General features: G+C 36.6%; 1 protein-coding gene across 1 annotated transcript in view; it reads right to left on the bottom strand.

The window, feature by feature from the left end:
- Positions 1–18,966, bottom strand: part of HELZ (helicase with zinc finger) — a gene marked incomplete at its 5' end in the record, with an annotated part of 72,089 nt that overhangs the window by 16,095 nt on the left and 37,028 nt on the right. Inside the window, 7 exons of the mRNA XM_082008363.1 lie at positions 3,038–3,242; positions 7,402–7,630; positions 8,576–8,759; positions 11,552–11,699; positions 14,183–14,328; positions 16,134–16,252; positions 17,837–18,015. Of these exons, the coding sequence (XP_081864489.1) occupies positions 3,038–3,242; positions 7,402–7,630; positions 8,576–8,759; positions 11,552–11,699; positions 14,183–14,328; positions 16,134–16,252; positions 17,837–18,015 (1,210 nt within the window). The remainder of the gene's footprint in view (positions 1–3,037; positions 3,243–7,401; positions 7,631–8,575; positions 8,760–11,551; positions 11,700–14,182; positions 14,329–16,133; positions 16,253–17,836; positions 18,016–18,966) is intronic.

Below are 18,966 nucleotides of genomic sequence, written 5' to 3'. Positions count from 1 at the left end.
TTCATTGCAGTACTTAAGCAAAAGAAACCTGCTTATTCACTAAAGAGAGCAAGATTCAATCTAAAACAAAATTCAGAGGAGCTACATGCCTTAATCACTCATGGTTACGACAAGGCATATCTGTATCTGTTATGCTGTCAGTCAGCATCAAGCCGTATGTGCAGAAGTGTAACAAATCTCTGTTCTACCTACCATACTTGTATTTTATAGGGGCCATATTTTTAAAACTGAAATAGCAAATAATTACATAAATCCCTAAGAACAGCTGTCCTGTTGAACAGGAGCTTCAGCATATAATGATATCAAACTGTGAGTGTAAGTCAACTGGCGCCATTTGTAAGATGGGGACAGGACGTTTCTTTTGTCTTCTCATCTTTTCCCTTTTTTTCTTTTTCATGGTTTTGATGGCTTAACGATTTTACAATAGTCTATTAATAACTGAACTGTTATCATTTCTCAAAGATTTCCAGCTCAAGGTTCTTTTCCCTACCCATCTAAAAAACATCTAAACCCACACTTCAGCTGACGACAACTGAGAGCACTGGAGGACAGATACACTCATCTTCCTCTAAAACCTTGCTCCACCTTCAGGGTATAAAAACTGCATTATATAAAACCACCTAGAGGAAACGCAGATTTAGGTCCCTGACTTCAGGCAGTTAACAGCCTCGTCACTCCAGCATCCCCCTTTAGTCATCAGACAGGAGAAGAGAGTGCTCTCCAGAGACTTAATCAGAGCTGTGGCCCTCGCTGACTGTATAAAATGTCTAGGATGATGACGTATCCCGATTAAGCACCTGAATCCAGGCCTAAAAGCTGAACACAGGCAGTGACTGGGAGATAGGCATAGCTGTGAAAGTCAGAGCCTAGTTTACTGTACGCGAACTACCCTGCGGGGAGCTCCAAGTTCCAGAAACTTTCCACTTCCACATCATCACCTTTAATAAAGGCTGTGCCTCTCCAACTCTGCTCTCCTCTGCGCTTCCACCATCCCCAGCCAAGCCAAACGCCGGGGAAGGCAGACGCTCTCACAGACGGGGCTGCCATGAAGCACAGGCCCACAGCTAGCCAGGTCCGTATTAGCTGTTTGCTTCTCAGAGAGACAGGACTGAAACTTCTTTCCTTCTTTCAAAAAATAAGCAGCAAAGAGGTTTTTATGTACTTAAATAAATCCAAAAGCAATTCTGCTGTATAAGAAGGTGCCCTTTTTACAACATCACTTTTCACCCCGTGTGAAAGGCAAGCCCTGAATTGCACGGATGTCCACAAACTCACCACAACACACCCTACCCGAGGCTGTTCGCATTTTTTCGCTACAAAATACAGCAGCACTGGGTTTTTAATCTTTCATCTTTTAATGTTAAATATTGTATTCAGGAGGTCTAAAATGAGCGAAGCTAACCATCTGCTTTTAAAACTTTAGCAAAGGGAAATGTATCACTTATCACAGCCATTTTCTGTGTATGTCTGAATATTACCTGCTCGCTTTACTTCCGTTACTGCACGTGCTAGCTGTCAATTGTATTCAGAGGAAAAAAATTTTGTTATACGATATAGATGGCTAAAACACTTCAGATCTTAAACTGAAAATACAGTATTGGCAGTTTGAAAGTGTCTCTTCTGATTTCTACAGCACAAGTGCTTAGTTTACTAACAAACTGGAAGAAAAAATAAACAGAACAGTCTATTCACAAGACTCTCGCTTCCTCCACCCCCCCATTTTTAAATGTCCTATACCTGCACTTTCAAATACTTACAGGAAACAAAAAATATTAATAGTGATGTTCTTTTAATAAAGAAAACACATTCAAGGATGAAGCACTCATGAAAAATGAGAGCATAGCAATGACTTTTTAAAGAAAATAATTTTTTAATTTACATTTTTCTGTAAGCCTAGTGTTTTGACACATAACTAAATGACTTAGAAATCTGGTGTTTGTTTCAGAAAATAATGCATCTTGATGAAGAAACCAAATGTTCTCACTTACAAGCTCTCTTTTGGGAAGGACTGCCAAAGGGAAGGCTTTCCTTTTTGTACTGTTAAAGTTAAAAAAACCTATCGTAAAAATTTGATTTAAATGATAGAGCCTGCAACAAAAATGCAAAGCTATGGAAAATACATACGCTTCTTCCTTCTTGTACAACAGAATTCACCACAAAGCTGACAACCTGCATTTTAGTTGCATCTCAAAACACAATTTAATTAAATTATAACTTGCATTATTTTGAAATAAACTACAAAGAACTATTAAAACAGAGTTAGTTGCTAATACACCACCCAAAAAAAAAGCTCCAAAACTTAGTGTTATTCTTTATCATCGTAAGGAAGCTACGTATTTTCATCACTTCTTTACCTGCTTTTATAAAAACAGCTGACAAAATTACCACTAAGTGGTAATTTCATCTCCCTGCCCTCTTGGTGCTAATGAAGTCTGGTCTTCTGAAGGACATTATCAGTAAGCTAATCTAGGTGATATACTGTTTTAGAACGTATTTGTAATTAAATCAAACAATTATCTTATATAAGTCCCTAAATTTTATTTGTGATTTTTAGATCAAATCACTTTTGGCTATTATTTTTTTGTTTCTTTATACTCCTTGCCACTGTCTGTATCAACCTGTTGGTTCTTGGGGTACAGTCAGAGCACAAGCTACTTGGGATAGGTACTGCTTCTTCTTCAGAGGGTTTAATTCAGTTTATCTAAATATTAAGGCCAAGATCCATGGTTTAAGTTCATCAGGGTTGTTGTACCACAGTCAATGAACATGCCAAAGTGACCCAAGTCATACATTTTAGCATGGAAACAAGGCTTGGACAACCCCAAGCTATATTGCTAAATACTGTATTTTAATACAAGTCTCAAGCTTTCACGTGAAAATGCTGAGGATCCCTCTGGAGTTTGCATTCATATCTGATTGCATTGATGCCATTTTAAAACAAACAGCTTGTTCCATAAACCTTTTATATAATTTCTCAAAAGGCATTTCTACAGTCGCTTCCACTTTCCGACAAAATTCATCATGAGTAAAACTTTACCTTTGGTGGTGACTGCTGTTGTTTGGTGGTATTCGCTGAATGTTGATGTCGAAGAGCTCGGGGAATAAACTCAGGAGCCAGTGGGTTCAACACATAAGTTTTCTTTAACTCCAAAGCTTCCAACTGAGCTTTGATCTGTTCAAAGGTGATACCATGGAGACTTTCATTCTCATGACATAGGGCAATAAATCTTTCCCAAAATTTCCTATGGAAACAATTTTTAGAAACAATTAAAAAAATAGTAAGACTCAATGTCTCTTGTTAAAATCGAAACAGATTTAATATAACTGCATGGCATTTTTGTTTTTCATGTACACTCATTTTACACACAAAGCCATCCATCCTTCAACCTGATCCATGCATCTGAATCCCACAGGGTAACACAAAGCTCCCCAGTCATTTAAAATGAACATACGGGTCTGTCCATGCCTCTCAGATCACAGCACTGGGTTTATATCACATTTAATATTAATGTCGTGGACAGGACTAACTTGGATTTTTTTTCCCTAGAAAACCAAACACAGCTAACACAATGCTTAAAATTCTGGAATGTATGCAATCTATGGAATTTATTAAAGCAATTTAATAAAGCATCACAGCGTTTATACAGATTCTCGGTCCCAGAAGATGCCAAAAAGGTTCTACGAGTTTAGGCAGATCATTCTATTCCAGTGTCACAAATACCAAAGTTGAGATATACCCTCAAAACTACTCCTGTGAAACACTTCAGAGTCACATAAAGATTAGCAGCTCAGGAGTATCTAGAGGGCCTTTGAGATCCTCTGGTGGAAAACAAATAAAATCATAAATTTTACTGTGTGTCAGATATTTCTGTAACATACAGAACAAATTTCAAGCCAGAAGGAAAACCATCAGATGACACATGACTTTCTCTATGAATATTCTGTATCCAACTTTGTGGAGGGGTTAATTAAACCATGTAATAAAAGAACATTCCTACCTGTATTCTGCTTTCTCATGACATGTCTTTCTATTGCTTATAAAAATATGCCTTTACATTTTTAACATCCACAGCAGGATCTATACAAAACTCAAAGGAACTTTTTGGGTGACATTACTTAAGGTTAAAAGATATTTAAATAAGGTTTGAATATATCACTTTAAAAAAAAAAATACTCAGCTGTTCTCTTTCAAAACGATCAAGAGCAAAGAAAGTTACTGAAAAAGAGGATTAAAAAGAGAATGATCTTAAAGGTGTGCTTGACTATAACTCATTCTAGTTCACCCTTCGGTGATAAGCTCTGGCCTATAAGCAAGTACAGTTCTTTCAGTGTTGCCTCCCCAAAACCTGTAAAATAAGAGAAGGCTGCACACTAATTTTAACAACAGCAGCGTCACATTTTGCCGAGTAACTACCCTTTGTGGAAAAGAATAAATGTCTTTACTGCATGAATACTGTAATGTTACTGATATATTTAAGAATTCAAAATAGTTTTCCTTCAAAGCTCATTTTCTGTTGCGATTTTATATGGGCAAGAAATGCTCTTTTAAAATTCAGGATGCAAGATGGCTGTCTTTCTGCATTTTGCTGTAAGGCAAATATATCTTGCAAGGTTTTAAGTGAGGATTAAAAACCAAAATGAAATACTTCACTGGGATGCTTTAATGATGGAACTCCCTCTGATTAATCAATTCAGTCACCAAACTTACTGTCAAGTACCACAAATCCACCGAGACCCATCCACTTTTGCTTAAAATGCCCCAAGCAGCCTCTCTACACATGGAACGCTTGTACTGGGGTGTAAGAAGAGAGAATAAAATACCGCTGTCTCTGCCTTGCAGTGCGCTCTGCAGTTTAAAGGGAGTGTCTGCCAAAACAGCCCTGTCTAGTCCGATTGTAACACACAGAAGTGTAACGACTACCCTGGGCATACTTCACAAAGCTCTCCACAACTATCATTACAGAGCCTTGACTCATTTTGACAGGTATTAGAATATTTATAGAACTCAAGTATTCTCTAAACTTTTTTGAGGTCTGTTTTTGCTAACGAAATGTCACTTCTTTCAGACTTCTATACTCCTGTTGTACTAAAAAAGAACCATCTTTGTAACAGTATGCCTGAGCCCCTCCAGCACTATTTTCAAAGAGTGAATGTTCAATTATTCAGTGAAACAAGACAATGGTATATTAAAGGGAAAGCTTGAGACACATCTTAATAAAGTTCCAGTGTTCCTTGTTTCTTAATTATCTTTTTGTTTTATAATTTTCAACAGCTATACGTCTATAAACAGCTGCTGGTCTTTGAAAGGCAAACTCAATCCGTAACTGCCAAGACTACTTTATGTACCATAAGGTAGTATTTTTATTTTAGTAAGTTTTTGTATTTTTACTGTATTTTTATTTTAGTAAACCTGTATTTTTATTTTAGTAAGTTTTTGCATGCCCTATTTCAGATATTTTGAAGGAGCCATACTTGGAGAAACTGCTGAGCCCCCACATTTGAAGACTGGGTCCCCTTTGGGTAATTTAAAACCTTAACACTCAGGGTTACATGAAAATTTAAGAGATTATCTTCCCCACTGGGATTTAGAGAGAATAAGGGACATGGTCATTCTCCAACAAAAGCTGTCTTTAGGCAGATGGTTGGAGAACCAATAATGGTCCTAGCTGCTAGCCAGACTAACTAGGGATTAACTAACCCCCTGACTTGGGTACCACTGCACATTCTGAACCCCAGTGCGGGGAAGAGAAGCAAAATTTATCAACCAGGAGTAATTTCTGAACAAGCAGTAAGAAGAAACCTCAGTCAGCGCAGCATGGCAACCTCCACAGCTAAGTCATGCATCTCTGCAGCGTAAGCTGATGAACTAGACGCTGCACCAGCGGACTAACAGACACTCATGCTTTGTGGATCAAGTGCATGGGAGGCAGAGAGCTCTCTCTCACCAGTTAGTTACATAAACCAGATCATGTCTAAAAAAACTAGCAGGTAATGGGAAAAGTGAAATAAAGCCACAACCATTATTTCTCTTCTAATAAGATGCTATTAGCTGTTTAGAGCAGACCGCTGTATTAATGTACTCTTGACATGTCCCCAGCAGATAAGTGGTTAAATTCAGGCTGTATTTCATAAATGCAGCAAACAAAGGTTTGGCTTCTATTCCAGTTTTTCAATTCTAATCTTTGAAAACCACATCCATTTTCAATATAGTAGAAGAATGCTGCTCAGGAAAGCAGAATAGAACGTAGATATAACAACTGACTAATACGTATTTTTAGCTGTATTGTAATAATTTAGTCAGCACAGTACTTCCTCTCTTTGAGAAATAAGCCTCAGGGTTCATCTCTGATCATCTCAACATTTTAGCTCTTCCATCTAAAAAGAAACCTCTGAAGAACAAGAACTTGGTATCCTTAACATCAGTGTTTACATCTCAGCATTCTTCACATTTCTTCATTTAGGTCTATAAAAAGTAAATTCACTCAAATCTTAACAAGTTTTTTCCTAGTTTCATGATAAAAACATAAACAATGCCTTTCAAGTCTTCTACCTTCCTACGACTGCTGTAATATTTGACTTTAAAATACATCACAGTCTGTAACTCCAAATTATATATTACTTTTATTTGTATGTAAAATTGTAAGAGGTATACCAAAAAAGCCACACTAGAAAATAAAATGAAGCATCTTCGATTGTTACTGTCAAGTAAAAATCAGCAACTATAAATACATTAAAAGTTTATCAATGACCAGGTGGTAGATATCCCACATTTTTTCTCCATAGGTTGTTACACATGGTGACACTGTGACTCTGGGTAAGAAGGTAAAACCAGAACAAAACAAAACAGAAAAACAAACAACAAAAAAAGCCAGACTTGTCCACCCACAGAGGATATTAAAATACTCTGCCTCTCACCTGTAGTGGTTTTCTTCACTATCATTGAAAAAAATGTCCCCTCTCTTCCCTGTCAGCAAGACCTACTAATGAGGGGACAGAGTGGCCCTTGCACAACTGCATGCTTCCAGCTCCAGAGCAGACTTGGTAGATGGCATCGCAGGAATTACTGCGGCATAGACCGACGCTGCTCAGTCTACGCAGGGCTACAGCCGCCTGCTCTGCCTGAGGGGTGAGCTTCAGCAGCACACTTTGGACAAGCTGAAATCATGCCTGGAGATTCAAGCCTCTGCAAGAGTTGGGAACACAACTAATGCTTTACCATCTTTATGGTATTCCTATGGATATAAACATGAAGAATTTCAATTTCATTATTTTTAGGATTTAAATAAACTGTGTCTTCTTTGGCACCTAAAACATCATCCATCATTTTACTAAATCCATCAGTAATAAACACGTTTTCTAGTATCCTTAGTCCAGATTAACTAAGGAACATATATAAAGTACCTGCATCTTCCAATGGAGCATAAAGCAATAGGATCTCCCACCACAGCTACCAAGGATTGTGCTCTTGTAATGGCAGTGTTGAGAAGTTTGTAATTAGACAGAAAACCGTAATCCAAGTCTTCTGTTGAATCCTCCAGTAACTGCTCTTTCCTTTTAATTGGTGTTTGCTTATGTTTGCATGTATGCCGTGTTCGTACTGTGCTGAGAAATAAAACTCTAAACTGTTTTCCTAAAATGAAACAAAAAACAAATGTCTGAGATAATTGCAGCTATTTCTGCCAGTAACACAATCAGATCACTTTACTTGCCAGCCAGATTTCACACCTAGATATTCTGAAGGACTGATAGCTACCCTTCATACGAAGAGCTTTATGCAAGAATAATAACATTTAAAAATTTTAAAAGATGCACTATAAATAGCATATTCTATTACAAGAATATTTCCTCTTTAAAAAACTTATTTTTCATCCTGATATTAATCACTCCTGAACTTTCTGAAATGCTAATTATCCTTACAGTATTGCCAGTCAGCCAATAACAAAACTTATTTATTTGACCCTAAAAAACCAGAAAGTTCTGGACACTCTTATTTCGTATTTAATAATTTTCAAATATATTAATATCTACCATGAAAAAACAGAACACACCAGTCACTGTCACTCAGTTACTTTACTACCTTCTTTGTTTATTACTGACTACAACAGGCTATGCCTGTACAAAATTATTGTTGTCAGTGTGATTCCCAGAACAAATACCTAAATTTGTGGACCCCTTTTTACAGTCTATTCTACAAATGCAAACATCAGTAAAACATTTTGAGCCTAAAGCCTTGTTACATTTTTATTTGTAACTCTGTTTTTCCCCTTACAGTAAAAATCCATCAGTTTTCACATTTTTCACTCAACCAATTTATTTTTTAAATCAGCTTGAACTTACTTTTGAAAAGACAGATAAGTCTCACATCCATGAGTTTATTGCTTTGGTATTCAATGTTGGAATAACATCTAATCAGCATACTAGCCAGTTTCATTTTGACACATCAGTTTTTATGGGTTACATCACAGCCCTTTTGTTCTGATCACTTTTAGATTATTTTAGGAAGTCTTGCTTAACTTCACCAGCCACATTTTTTTACTTCCTTAGCATACCTTTGAGAGATGTAACTATTACTTACCCTGAACATTTAGCACTCTCTCCACACTGACATCAGACAGTCTTTTTTTCCGAAGTTCAGCCCGAATTCTGAACACTTGATCAGCGTAAGGTGTTACGACACCTATACTGCCGTCATCCAATTTGCCCCAGGCAACAGGCCATTTTCTTCTTAATTCTTCAACACGCTCTACTACTTCAAACACCTTAAAAGAAAGTCAGAACTCTTAAAAGTATGCTCCAGTGAAGATCATTCTTTGATATGGAGAGAGAACTTGAATTTTAAAGCTCTAAAACATTTACGTGTCACAGTATTACGTAGCCTTACTGAACAAGCAACAACATCATTGTATTCTATAGTGATACTCTAAATATCATGTATTAAAACAATGTATTTACCATACAGTACCTTTTTTTATTCTTGAAATAAAAGTTTGCCCACAAAAATGTCACCTTTAAAGTACAAGCTGCGAAATCATATTAACAACCTTCATTTTCACACTTATGTTCTTACAAAAATGTCAAGCGCAGTAGGACCCTTCTTATCGTACTTTATCTAATTTCCATAAGTAAATATACTGCCCAAATAGGGATTATTTTCTTTTTATTCTGGATTTTATGTATGTCGTATTAGAATTTGATAACTCCAGAAAGAGAATACATATACCAGAGCACAATCATTTCCCATTCCAAAGGATACCATCAGGAGTTTCAGATTATTCATCAGCTGCTAGTTCGTCTCTATGAAATACTATTAAGTGCGCTGCCTGAGAAGACTAATGAGTAATAAAAACTCATGTTTTTATTAAGCCTGTGATGAGACAGGCTTAAAGTAACCTCCTGCCAAAAAGTACCAGGCATAGCAGCTTCTGTTTCAACACACTGAATAGAGATACTGCTCTACAGAAGGTATTTCTGAGTAACTCTCTGGAAGGTTTGTGGGTTTGTTTGGGGTTTTTTATACTGACATTCAATATGTCATTTGATAAGTGTCAATATGTCATTTAATAAATATTTATCCAGCTATTTAAAGAATGAAAATTGATGAATGCAGTTTTCCTATAGCATCACAAATGCAAGCTCAGGCTCTTAATGGAAGCTAGGCAGATAGTCTTTCCTACAAGAACCTCAAGTATTTTTAACTTTCGTCTCTTCCCTATTCATACAGTTATCTTTGGTTGTGGGAAGGGCGCGTTAAAAATAAACTTAATGCTCCCAGCTGTTATATTATCTCATCTTCAAATTGGTAAGTGGGAATTCTGGGAACTTCTTTGGACATTTCAGGAACAAGAAAAGTCATAAATCACAATGGGTATGTACAATAGTATAAAGCATAGTAGTTCCTAACTGCTAAAACTCTGTTGTTTCATGCTGATTTCTTACCATCTATGGTCTGATCATACAACACATATTCTCACTTAAGGTTTGTTTGGTTTAGGTTAATCTAAACTGGGACAGATCATTGAAAAACTAAAAAAAAATTGAAAAAAAAATCAGGAGGAAACTAATAAAGCAAAAGATCTTTAAAAAGATTCCTTAAAAAGTCACAACTAGTTTCTTTTTGGTATTTCAGTTTTTCAGAGGGCACTGAAAATATGTGGCTGTTTTTGAGCAAGCCCTGAATATAACTTTTCACAACATAAATTCTTGTATTTAAAAGCTAGTTCTACTGACAAAGGATATTAGAAGAAACTCTGATATCGATAAAAACTATAGCACAAATAATGTAATCTTTTGCAGGTATTTTGGCAATCTTTTCTGAAAGCATGTAGCTTCTGGATATGTAGTTAGAATTAACACCATATGGGGAAATTTTTGAATTCAGACCAAAAAGGGAAAGTGTATTTTCCTGATTAATACTTAATATAGGCACCAATGAACCATAAGATGCCCCAATGCAAACATCCATTAAGGTCAAACAGAAAAAAAAAAATCTCCCTCATCATCTAACTTTCAGTTTTTCATGTTGGCGTTTAAGCAGCTGTTGTCCTTCATTTCTGCCTTTAGCTATTAATGACTCACAATTTTCAGACAGTTACTTGGCCACTGAAGATATTTTTAGGTTTTTTACAACTATTTTTAAGTGGCAAAGCAACCCAAGTAGATTAATGAAAGTAGTCAGGTGCCTTCAGTTTTTTTTAGTGATGTGTCCAGAAGTCATTGAAGCTTCTTATTTAAGTAGATATTTTAATACATCAAAGAATGCACAACAAACACTGCTGCTAAACTGCAATCTAACCCTAGTTAAAGTAAATTTAAGAAAATTAGGGATATTTCTTTGTTTTTCCTTAAATGTGAAGGACATTTCTTAAGACATCTTTTTGCTGAGAGAAAAAGTAGTTGGGTCAACCCTCCCCTAACTTGAGGTGACTGGAAAAAGGCATCTTCCACTATGAAAAGTATCACGGGGGGGCCCACACGTGTGTTTGGTTTTGTGGGGTTTAGATTTTTAACTCAAGAGAAGGAACGAAAGGAATGAGAATGAAAGTAATTTTAGAGGAATACAAATAAATCTATGTGAAACAAACATATTGAGAATAAGTTCTCACCGAAAAAAAAATCTCATCTGCACATGACCAGTTAGACACTGATCCTAAATATATCAAAGCAAATATGAAAAGCTACTCCAGAGGACTCATCTGAGTGGGAACATTTCTACAACAGTCAAAGAAATCTAGGTTTTACTTCAAATTGCAGTTACTCTCAGTTGCTAAGATACATCCGTTGGACTGTCACAAAAAATTATCAGGAAAGACATCCTGAAGAATGAGCCTGAGAGAACTACATGCAGCTTGCAATTTGCAAAGCAAAAAGAAGATAAATTAATGGAAATGTTTACTACAATTGCAATGTTCACTACTTCATCTTTAGCAAACTCCATGTTCCTCTCTCCTAGTAGAGGACAATTTATGTCTGCCACCTACACTGAGCATAAACCAATAAATTTGGAGGGGAAGGGAGCTTTAAGAAAACAGTGAAAGATAAAGCCAAGAGTTACCTCTGCATTATTGTAGAAAGCTGTACTATTTTTTTCCTGCACATCTTCTCCACGCGCTGTGAAGAAAGTCAAAGGGTAGAAATCTTTGTGTGCTGGCTGCTTTCCACTTGCCATCAATTTGCCTTCATAGAAAAGTTCCGATGTGTAACTGTAACAAGGCAAAACAGAATAAAATATGGAGTCCACATATGAGCTCACTGATAAAATATGCAAATATCACTGATAAAATATGTAATCACGAAGTACTTCATAAGGAAAACAGAACCACTGATTACTATTCGGCATCTTCAAGTGATTTCCATGAACTGAAGGCACCAATACTTTTTCTACAAAGACCATATTTTCTTCTAATCTAGAGCTCAACAATGTTACTAACATCCTCATGTTTCACCGAGAACAGGCTCTGGTGGCTTGAAATTGGGCAAAAATGAGCATTCGCTATCTGGGACTGGTTATTCCCTAGGCTTGCTGGACAGCTAAGAGTTGTTGAACTTGGAAGATAAATTTACTGAAGATTTCATGCGTACTTAGCACAATGCAGGCCAAGTATTCAGCTTTCAAGCAAGCTTTTCCTCTGCGACTTCTATTCCAGACCAATCTATGTTGCTAGTCATCAGAAACGCAACCAGAACACACTTTCTCTGCTGGCAGCAAGCATTACAGAAGCTGGCCGACTGAAAAAAGAAATGAGGCAAGAACTGCTTTCATGGTGAAAAGCAGGAGGGAAGAAGCCAAACTGAATGCAACAGGGCAGAAAGCCAGCAAGAAGAGAATACAGATTACTATCAGTAGTACTGGAAGTACTGTATACTATTTCATGCACAACAGAGCTAAACTAATGTACTGGGTTTCATTAATTACTGAATTCTGGTATAATCTAATTTTTGAATGCTCAGCCTCCAGCCTTAATGCTCTTCGGATATAGCTGTGGATGCAGTAACATGAACACAGCCTGACATGAACACAACAAAAGCAGGGGACCATGCAGTCAGTGGGCCCACCGAGTTCTTCCAGGCTTTCCGATTATTGTAGCGTAAGATGTAAATAAGCGGGCACAGAAAAGCTGAAGAAACTAGTCTGCTACCAAATCATCATGAAACAACTGCAGCCCACTACTGACCAGAACTGGCTGACACTGGACAATCCTGAACAATATGCAAGTGTTCTGTGGATTGAGTTGCAGCAGTCCACTGCTGCCAATAAGCAAAACTAACAAGTTCTTCCGCAAATTTAGTCTTACTAATGAGTTCTCATTAAACAATAAAACACCCTTTCTACAAAGACTGTTTTTTCCAATTACAGCTCCAAAGGCATGCTGAACTAATGGCTTGTCCTTTCCTTAATTTCTTTTGGTCTCTCTACTTCAGTTAGGTAGGTATGATTAATGAGCCCACCCCGAACCATCTTCCTACACTTACTTCTGTCTTAAGTGCCATGGTCACATTTGTCAGGGGAAATTCCACATTATAGAGAAAAGCAGGCTTGAAACAATCTCCTAAATGGACCACCATCAGAGTATTTAGCAGGTCTCGCTTCACACAGCAACACTTTCTAGTGGAATTAGGCAGACTGGACTTTCACTAGACAGCCGACTAGCCCCAGTGGTACTTCTGCCATCCTTACCTCGGTGCTCAACACAGTGGAGCTTGCTAGGAACACACTGTCTGAACTCCAACTGCTGAAGTGCATTTTCATGATCTTTCTGAGGCAAATTTCATCGAAGTGATCTCTAACCAAAAGCTGAAACGACCCCTTGCTTTTCAGATTCTCTCTCACTTCAAACTTACAATTTCAAGAAATGTGTAAGAAACTTAGCATCACTCAGCCTATAATTACAAAGTCCATAAAATGAAGACAGATCATGCTGTGTAACGAGAAATGTTACATTCTCACTTTTGATTCCCCAGAGCATCCAAATACTTCTGCTTTTGCTTTGAACACAGTGATAACCTAATTAGTATGACTGGATACCAACGTAATATTCCTCAGTACGTATTTCAGTCAGGATTTAAACTTTAGCTTTTTTCCCCATGGTTGCACTTATTTTTCTAGCACAGCTCACAGATGAGCTCATTACACTAGCAGCCATTAGTTTATCATAGCATAAAAATGCAAACCCACTGATTAATGTGTCTTGAAAGAATAAAAGAAGACAACAGGAAAGAAGCATGCCCAGAAAAAAATAGGTCAGATTTTGTTCACAGTTCTATATCCATACATTTCTTACATTGCACATAGCTTACCATTCCAAGACAATCCACTCCAGTAATTCTAAAATTCTGAAACAGTTCAAAGAAACACAGACTCTACACAATATACTGCAAAATGCTTAAAAAGAGAAAGTTAGCTCCTCTTTGGCTTAGTGCGCAGGTCTTGCAGCCAAAGCATCCCCACCTGAACGAGGGGTCTGTAATGCAACCGCCTAACTGAACCCCGGCATCTGTTCTAGGGGATGAAATTCCAACTTAGTAACAAAGAATTACTCTACTGATTAACTCTGAAACAGCTAAGATTTCATTACAGAAACACGTAATGCTTCTCTCTTCATTCAGTCACGCTTGGATCAGAATTGTTTTGTTCACTCACACCAGTCAAAGAAAAGCATGATACAGTGAAAAAGTTCACACCTACTTGATGATAGCTTCATGGGAGCGATAGTTCTCACACAGCAAGATCCTGCATGGAAATTCTGCAGGGTAGTGCTCATAGAGCCGATCAAGCAATGAAACATGAAGGTTTCTTTCCCTGGCAAATTCACTGTAGACAAAAGGACTGAGCTGTAATAGACACACACATACAAAGAAAATGTAACTAAATATGTGGACTTGGAATGTCATGCTCCCAACATATGTATTTTGCATCAAACCAAAAATGAAACTTTACTTTTACTGTACATTCATAGTTAGAAGACACATACCATGGCTAAGTTTTTCTAACTATTCCATAGAAATGCCCATTCCTACTGTAAAAATGACAAAAGACCAGCATGTTCTTAAAGGAAATTCAATAACTATGTAAAGAGGAGAGAAGAACCCTTATATCTAACTTTTTTCTTTGTGGCTTGCACAGATGAATAACTGAAAGCAGAGACCTGTTTTGGGCGGGGGGGAACACCAAACAAAAAAACCCCAAAAACTGTGTTTTGAATGACATTACACAATTACTCTGACAAGCACTTTACAGTTAACAGTTAAGTTACTACCACAAATTGTACCGATCAGAAAATACAGAACTTTGCAACACAACTTTAAAAAGTTAAATAGGAAGTCATTGGAAAAACTAATACCCAAGTGGTCTAGTTACTATGACACTAAACTTACACTGGGCTTGTTTAACAATAAAAATGTCTATTGCAGCAGGAAAAATAGAACAAAAGATGATGAAAAAAGATCTTTACAATAAATTTTTTAAATGCAGAAATTAAACTAATCTTGTATTGTATTTTGTCATTCTGAATACGTATGATTTGAGATTCTGAGTTTGAGTTTAATTTCAGATAAAAATTAGTTTTAGAAATTTAAATACAGGATACCTCAGAGTAGCTTCTGAGCTACAAAACAGCTCTTTACGCACATAGCCTGAGACACACGGGACAAGTCAAGACTCTAGACATCTCGTTGGCTGATGTGATCTAGCCTGAAGTGGTAAGAATTCCAATCTCTTAAAAAGCACCTTTGAGAGTTGTATTTTAAAAACACTATCCCAGTCCTTGGGATTACTATGATAATGATTTGAAATGATCTAGTGGTAGTAAATCATAGGTGGCAACACCACTCCTAAGTTTATTACTATAGCAAAGCAAACATCCACTTCATTGCTATTATGAAATGTCAAGAGAATTAAAGGCGAACCTTTAAAAACAAATAAATCTGGCCTAAATCAACAAAGTAAGGTTAGCTTTTCCAAGCATGCTTTCTCATGCCTACAGGCTGCAAATGGCACGCATAATCAGCATTTTAAACTCTTCTGAACTCTTTAAACTGTGCGCTTCCTCGGCACATTGCAGTAACACAAAGGCACTGGTTAGTTTCAAGTTTCCTATTTCTTACTTGTTCAAATCCTTAGCAGATTCTGATGCTTCTAACAAAAAAAGTTGTCTAAATCATAATACATGTTCTCCATATTCTTTAATTCTTTCAGAAATCAACAGGAAATACCAGCCATAAAAAGTAGGAGAAACTCCTACTCTGCCTGTAATAACTATCACCATACCTTACGTAAATAACATCCCTTGAATTTTCCTTGGCTTCCCCATCTATTATACGACCAATAAAATTTATGCATCTCCCTCTTTAAAATGAAATTTTACTTGCATGTATTTTAGTGGTTGACAGGGCCCAAATCTGTTCTATCACAGATCTCCTATGTAACTTTGGACAACTCACATGCTTTTTGCCTCAATTTCCTTACTATAAAATGGAGACAACAGCATATTCTCACTTAACAGAAATAGCGTGAGTCTACATTAGAGATTATGAGGTATTCACATACCATGGAAATTTGGAGTAGATAAATACCTTAAATATATAAATATAAATATCATATACATGCAGTTTACATTCAGAAATTCTATAGCTCTTACCTGCATATGGTCTCCAGCCAAGACAATTCTTGTGTTTTTATTAGCTAATGCTAGAGGCATAATAGTTTCGCACTCCATAGCCTGCGCAGCTTCATCTAACAGAATGTGTGTAAAAAACCCTGTAAAACAGAGATATCAGCAAATAAACAAAACCTGAAATATGATACAATAAACAAACAGTGATAACAATACAAGGAATTATACTAAAAGTTATGTATTCTGATAGTAACCAAAAGTAGAAAGAATTCAGTATGGCTTACACAAATTAATTTTTAGCAACTACTAGAAACCACACAAACAGTTTTCAAACCCATCAAATGACCAACAGTGGCCAACTGATTGCCAGGGGCATTAGCAGTAGCCCACAGGTGTGCCTTTTTTCTGATCTATGTGAAGTTAAACAAGTGTTTTATCTAAGCTCTCCTTATACCAAGAGGAAATGTCTCTTGGCAGACCTCCCTCAGTAGGTTTCTCAAATGCGAAAATCTTTTCATCACCATGAGGCTTGAAGAGCTTTGGACAATGACAATGGAAAGGACCTCCTCATGTACCCGAGTCCTATTAACTATTTTATACACTAAATTTCCCATTAAAATTGTACACATACCTGAGCACTTTGCTGGTTATGGGCTTTAAGGAATGTAGGGGGGGAAAAAGGAACAGAAGTTGAAGGAAAATTTAAATTCAATCTTATGATAATACTGGACCAAAAGGTTTCTTGCGTGGGGGGGAAATCTATGCACTGGTTATCATGCACTTGGAAAAAAACTGGGCTACAGTAGACATATTTTATAAAATCTAAATTCAGGATAGGTAGACAAGTGTTTTTATACACTGATATGTATTAAGGTTTCAAACAAAGTATTTGCAGACTTAGTGTAACATCCAATCAAAATTATATACATAGAAGCATAGCAATTTTCTTTGGAAAACATGAATTTCATACAGCTGCACACACATTACTATGGCATGACTGTACACAGCTCACTGCCAAACAAAGCAGTTCCTTCCATCTAAAGACCTGAAAATATTTACCATAAATTCCATATTAGTTTCCTCTATTGCAACGAACGCGTGAATGTCGCCATAAAAAATTAACTGTAACAACTTCTGTAAAGAAATTCCACATCCTCCAAAAAGCAGATGGATTTCATTTGGAGGTCAAGAAAACACTACATCCTAAGCAGCCTCTGCCCCAAAAAAATCATTCTAATATATTTCAGTTTAGAAAACAACCCTAGAAGTATCACATTAATATAGCATGGGTTTGTATGTGTGGGAGTTGTTTGCAAAGCTAAACACTTCACAAAACAAGAAAAAAGCTCTCTGTGCGTATTTATGCTTACATGCTCCACTGAGTAATGACCTTAATGAGCATAATATTCAAAGTCAGAATCTCAAACAGAATTTTCCCTCTTGGATCTCAGAAACACCAGATCATAGGTAGCACTGCTTCTTTATTTCTTTTTGGTTTTAAATAAGGAAAAAACAGAATAAGCAAGAGGTTAATTTGAATGCCAGCAGTTTATTGCTTTGTAATAAACATTTATTCATTTTAAAAAAAAAAAAAGATAAGACCATTTTGAGATTATCTTTGTTTACTTTGTTTTTTAACAGTTCAGAGAATCAGGTAAGGAACGGACACTGGTAAGAGGAAAATAATTCTCAAAGCATGGACACCTCCTGTTTAAAAATTATCTTACCTGGTTCAAGATCCAGTTGACATAGATACTGTGATGTATTTAAAGTAACAACTACTACTCGTTGCTTAAGAATGTCTTCTTTCTGTGGCATCTGAAAGGTGGAATGTGTGCTTGAAATCAAACAGTACTGATGCACAACTGGGTGGACAGTCTTTACCCAGCGATTTCTGAAATATACCCTAGAAAAGAAAAAGGTGGCTTATTTTCTATACACTTTGAACACAGTGACAGCCTAATATTTCAAATGCTAATATTCTGTTTTCTGATAAATAAAAGTAATCTTCAGGAAGCAAAGTATCACAACTGTGCAGAATTACATGCCAAAATATGCTAAAATGTCTTGGATTTACCTTTCATTGTATGCTGCAGTGCAACACTACACAGCTGAACAGTTACCAAGGATTAATTCACACATGAAAACCTGTAAATTCTTCATACATTTAAGTTCTGTGACCCTCATATCAATATTTATTTCCTTTTAAGCTATCAGTAAACTCTTTAAAAAGAGTTTCATCATTTCATCAACTGCAGCCATAGAATCTTTAAAAAAATTTTTTCAAAAGACACTAACAAAATCCTGTACTTCCTTTCACACATACTCTATGTCTTCTGAGTTCTAAGAACCAAACAGGTAGTACATTCATCTTTTTACCATGCAGGGACATGATTATGATATACTGTATAAAAGAATGAGAAAATAGTGCCAAAAAGGATGGCTACAGTCTAAATATCAGGACATTGTCAGCAAAGCACTGGACTTCAAATATCCTTCCATGACACGTAAGAAAATTTTAGTCTCTATCTAATGAGATCAATGATGCATTTTTCTTAAAAAGTGATGAAATGTTACAGCCAGTCTAGCTAAGTGGAAGAGGAATGGGGAAGACGCCAAGACTATGCCCCAGAAAAGAGTATAAATAACTCCACGGAGGTATATGGAAATACACCGAACACACCAGCTGAGGAGCTGGGTGAAGACCTGTCGTGGTTTAGGGCTTCTCTGTGGGGTGTTCCTCAAAGACATAATGAGTATCAAGTAAGAATGGTGAATCTAAAGTGGAACCTTTAAACTACAGGAAACTATTGCACAGATATTAATATTCAGAAATAAAGTTATTTTAATTTTCCAA

Source organism: Phaethon aethereus, assembly GCF_964289735.1.
Source record: "Phaethon aethereus genome assembly, chromosome: 18".
Lineage (NCBI taxonomy): Eukaryota > Metazoa > Chordata > Aves > Phaethontiformes > Phaethontidae > Phaethon > Phaethon aethereus.
The sequence above is the reverse complement of the archived record's forward strand: the minus strand, read 5'-3'. Positions and strand labels throughout refer to the sequence as shown.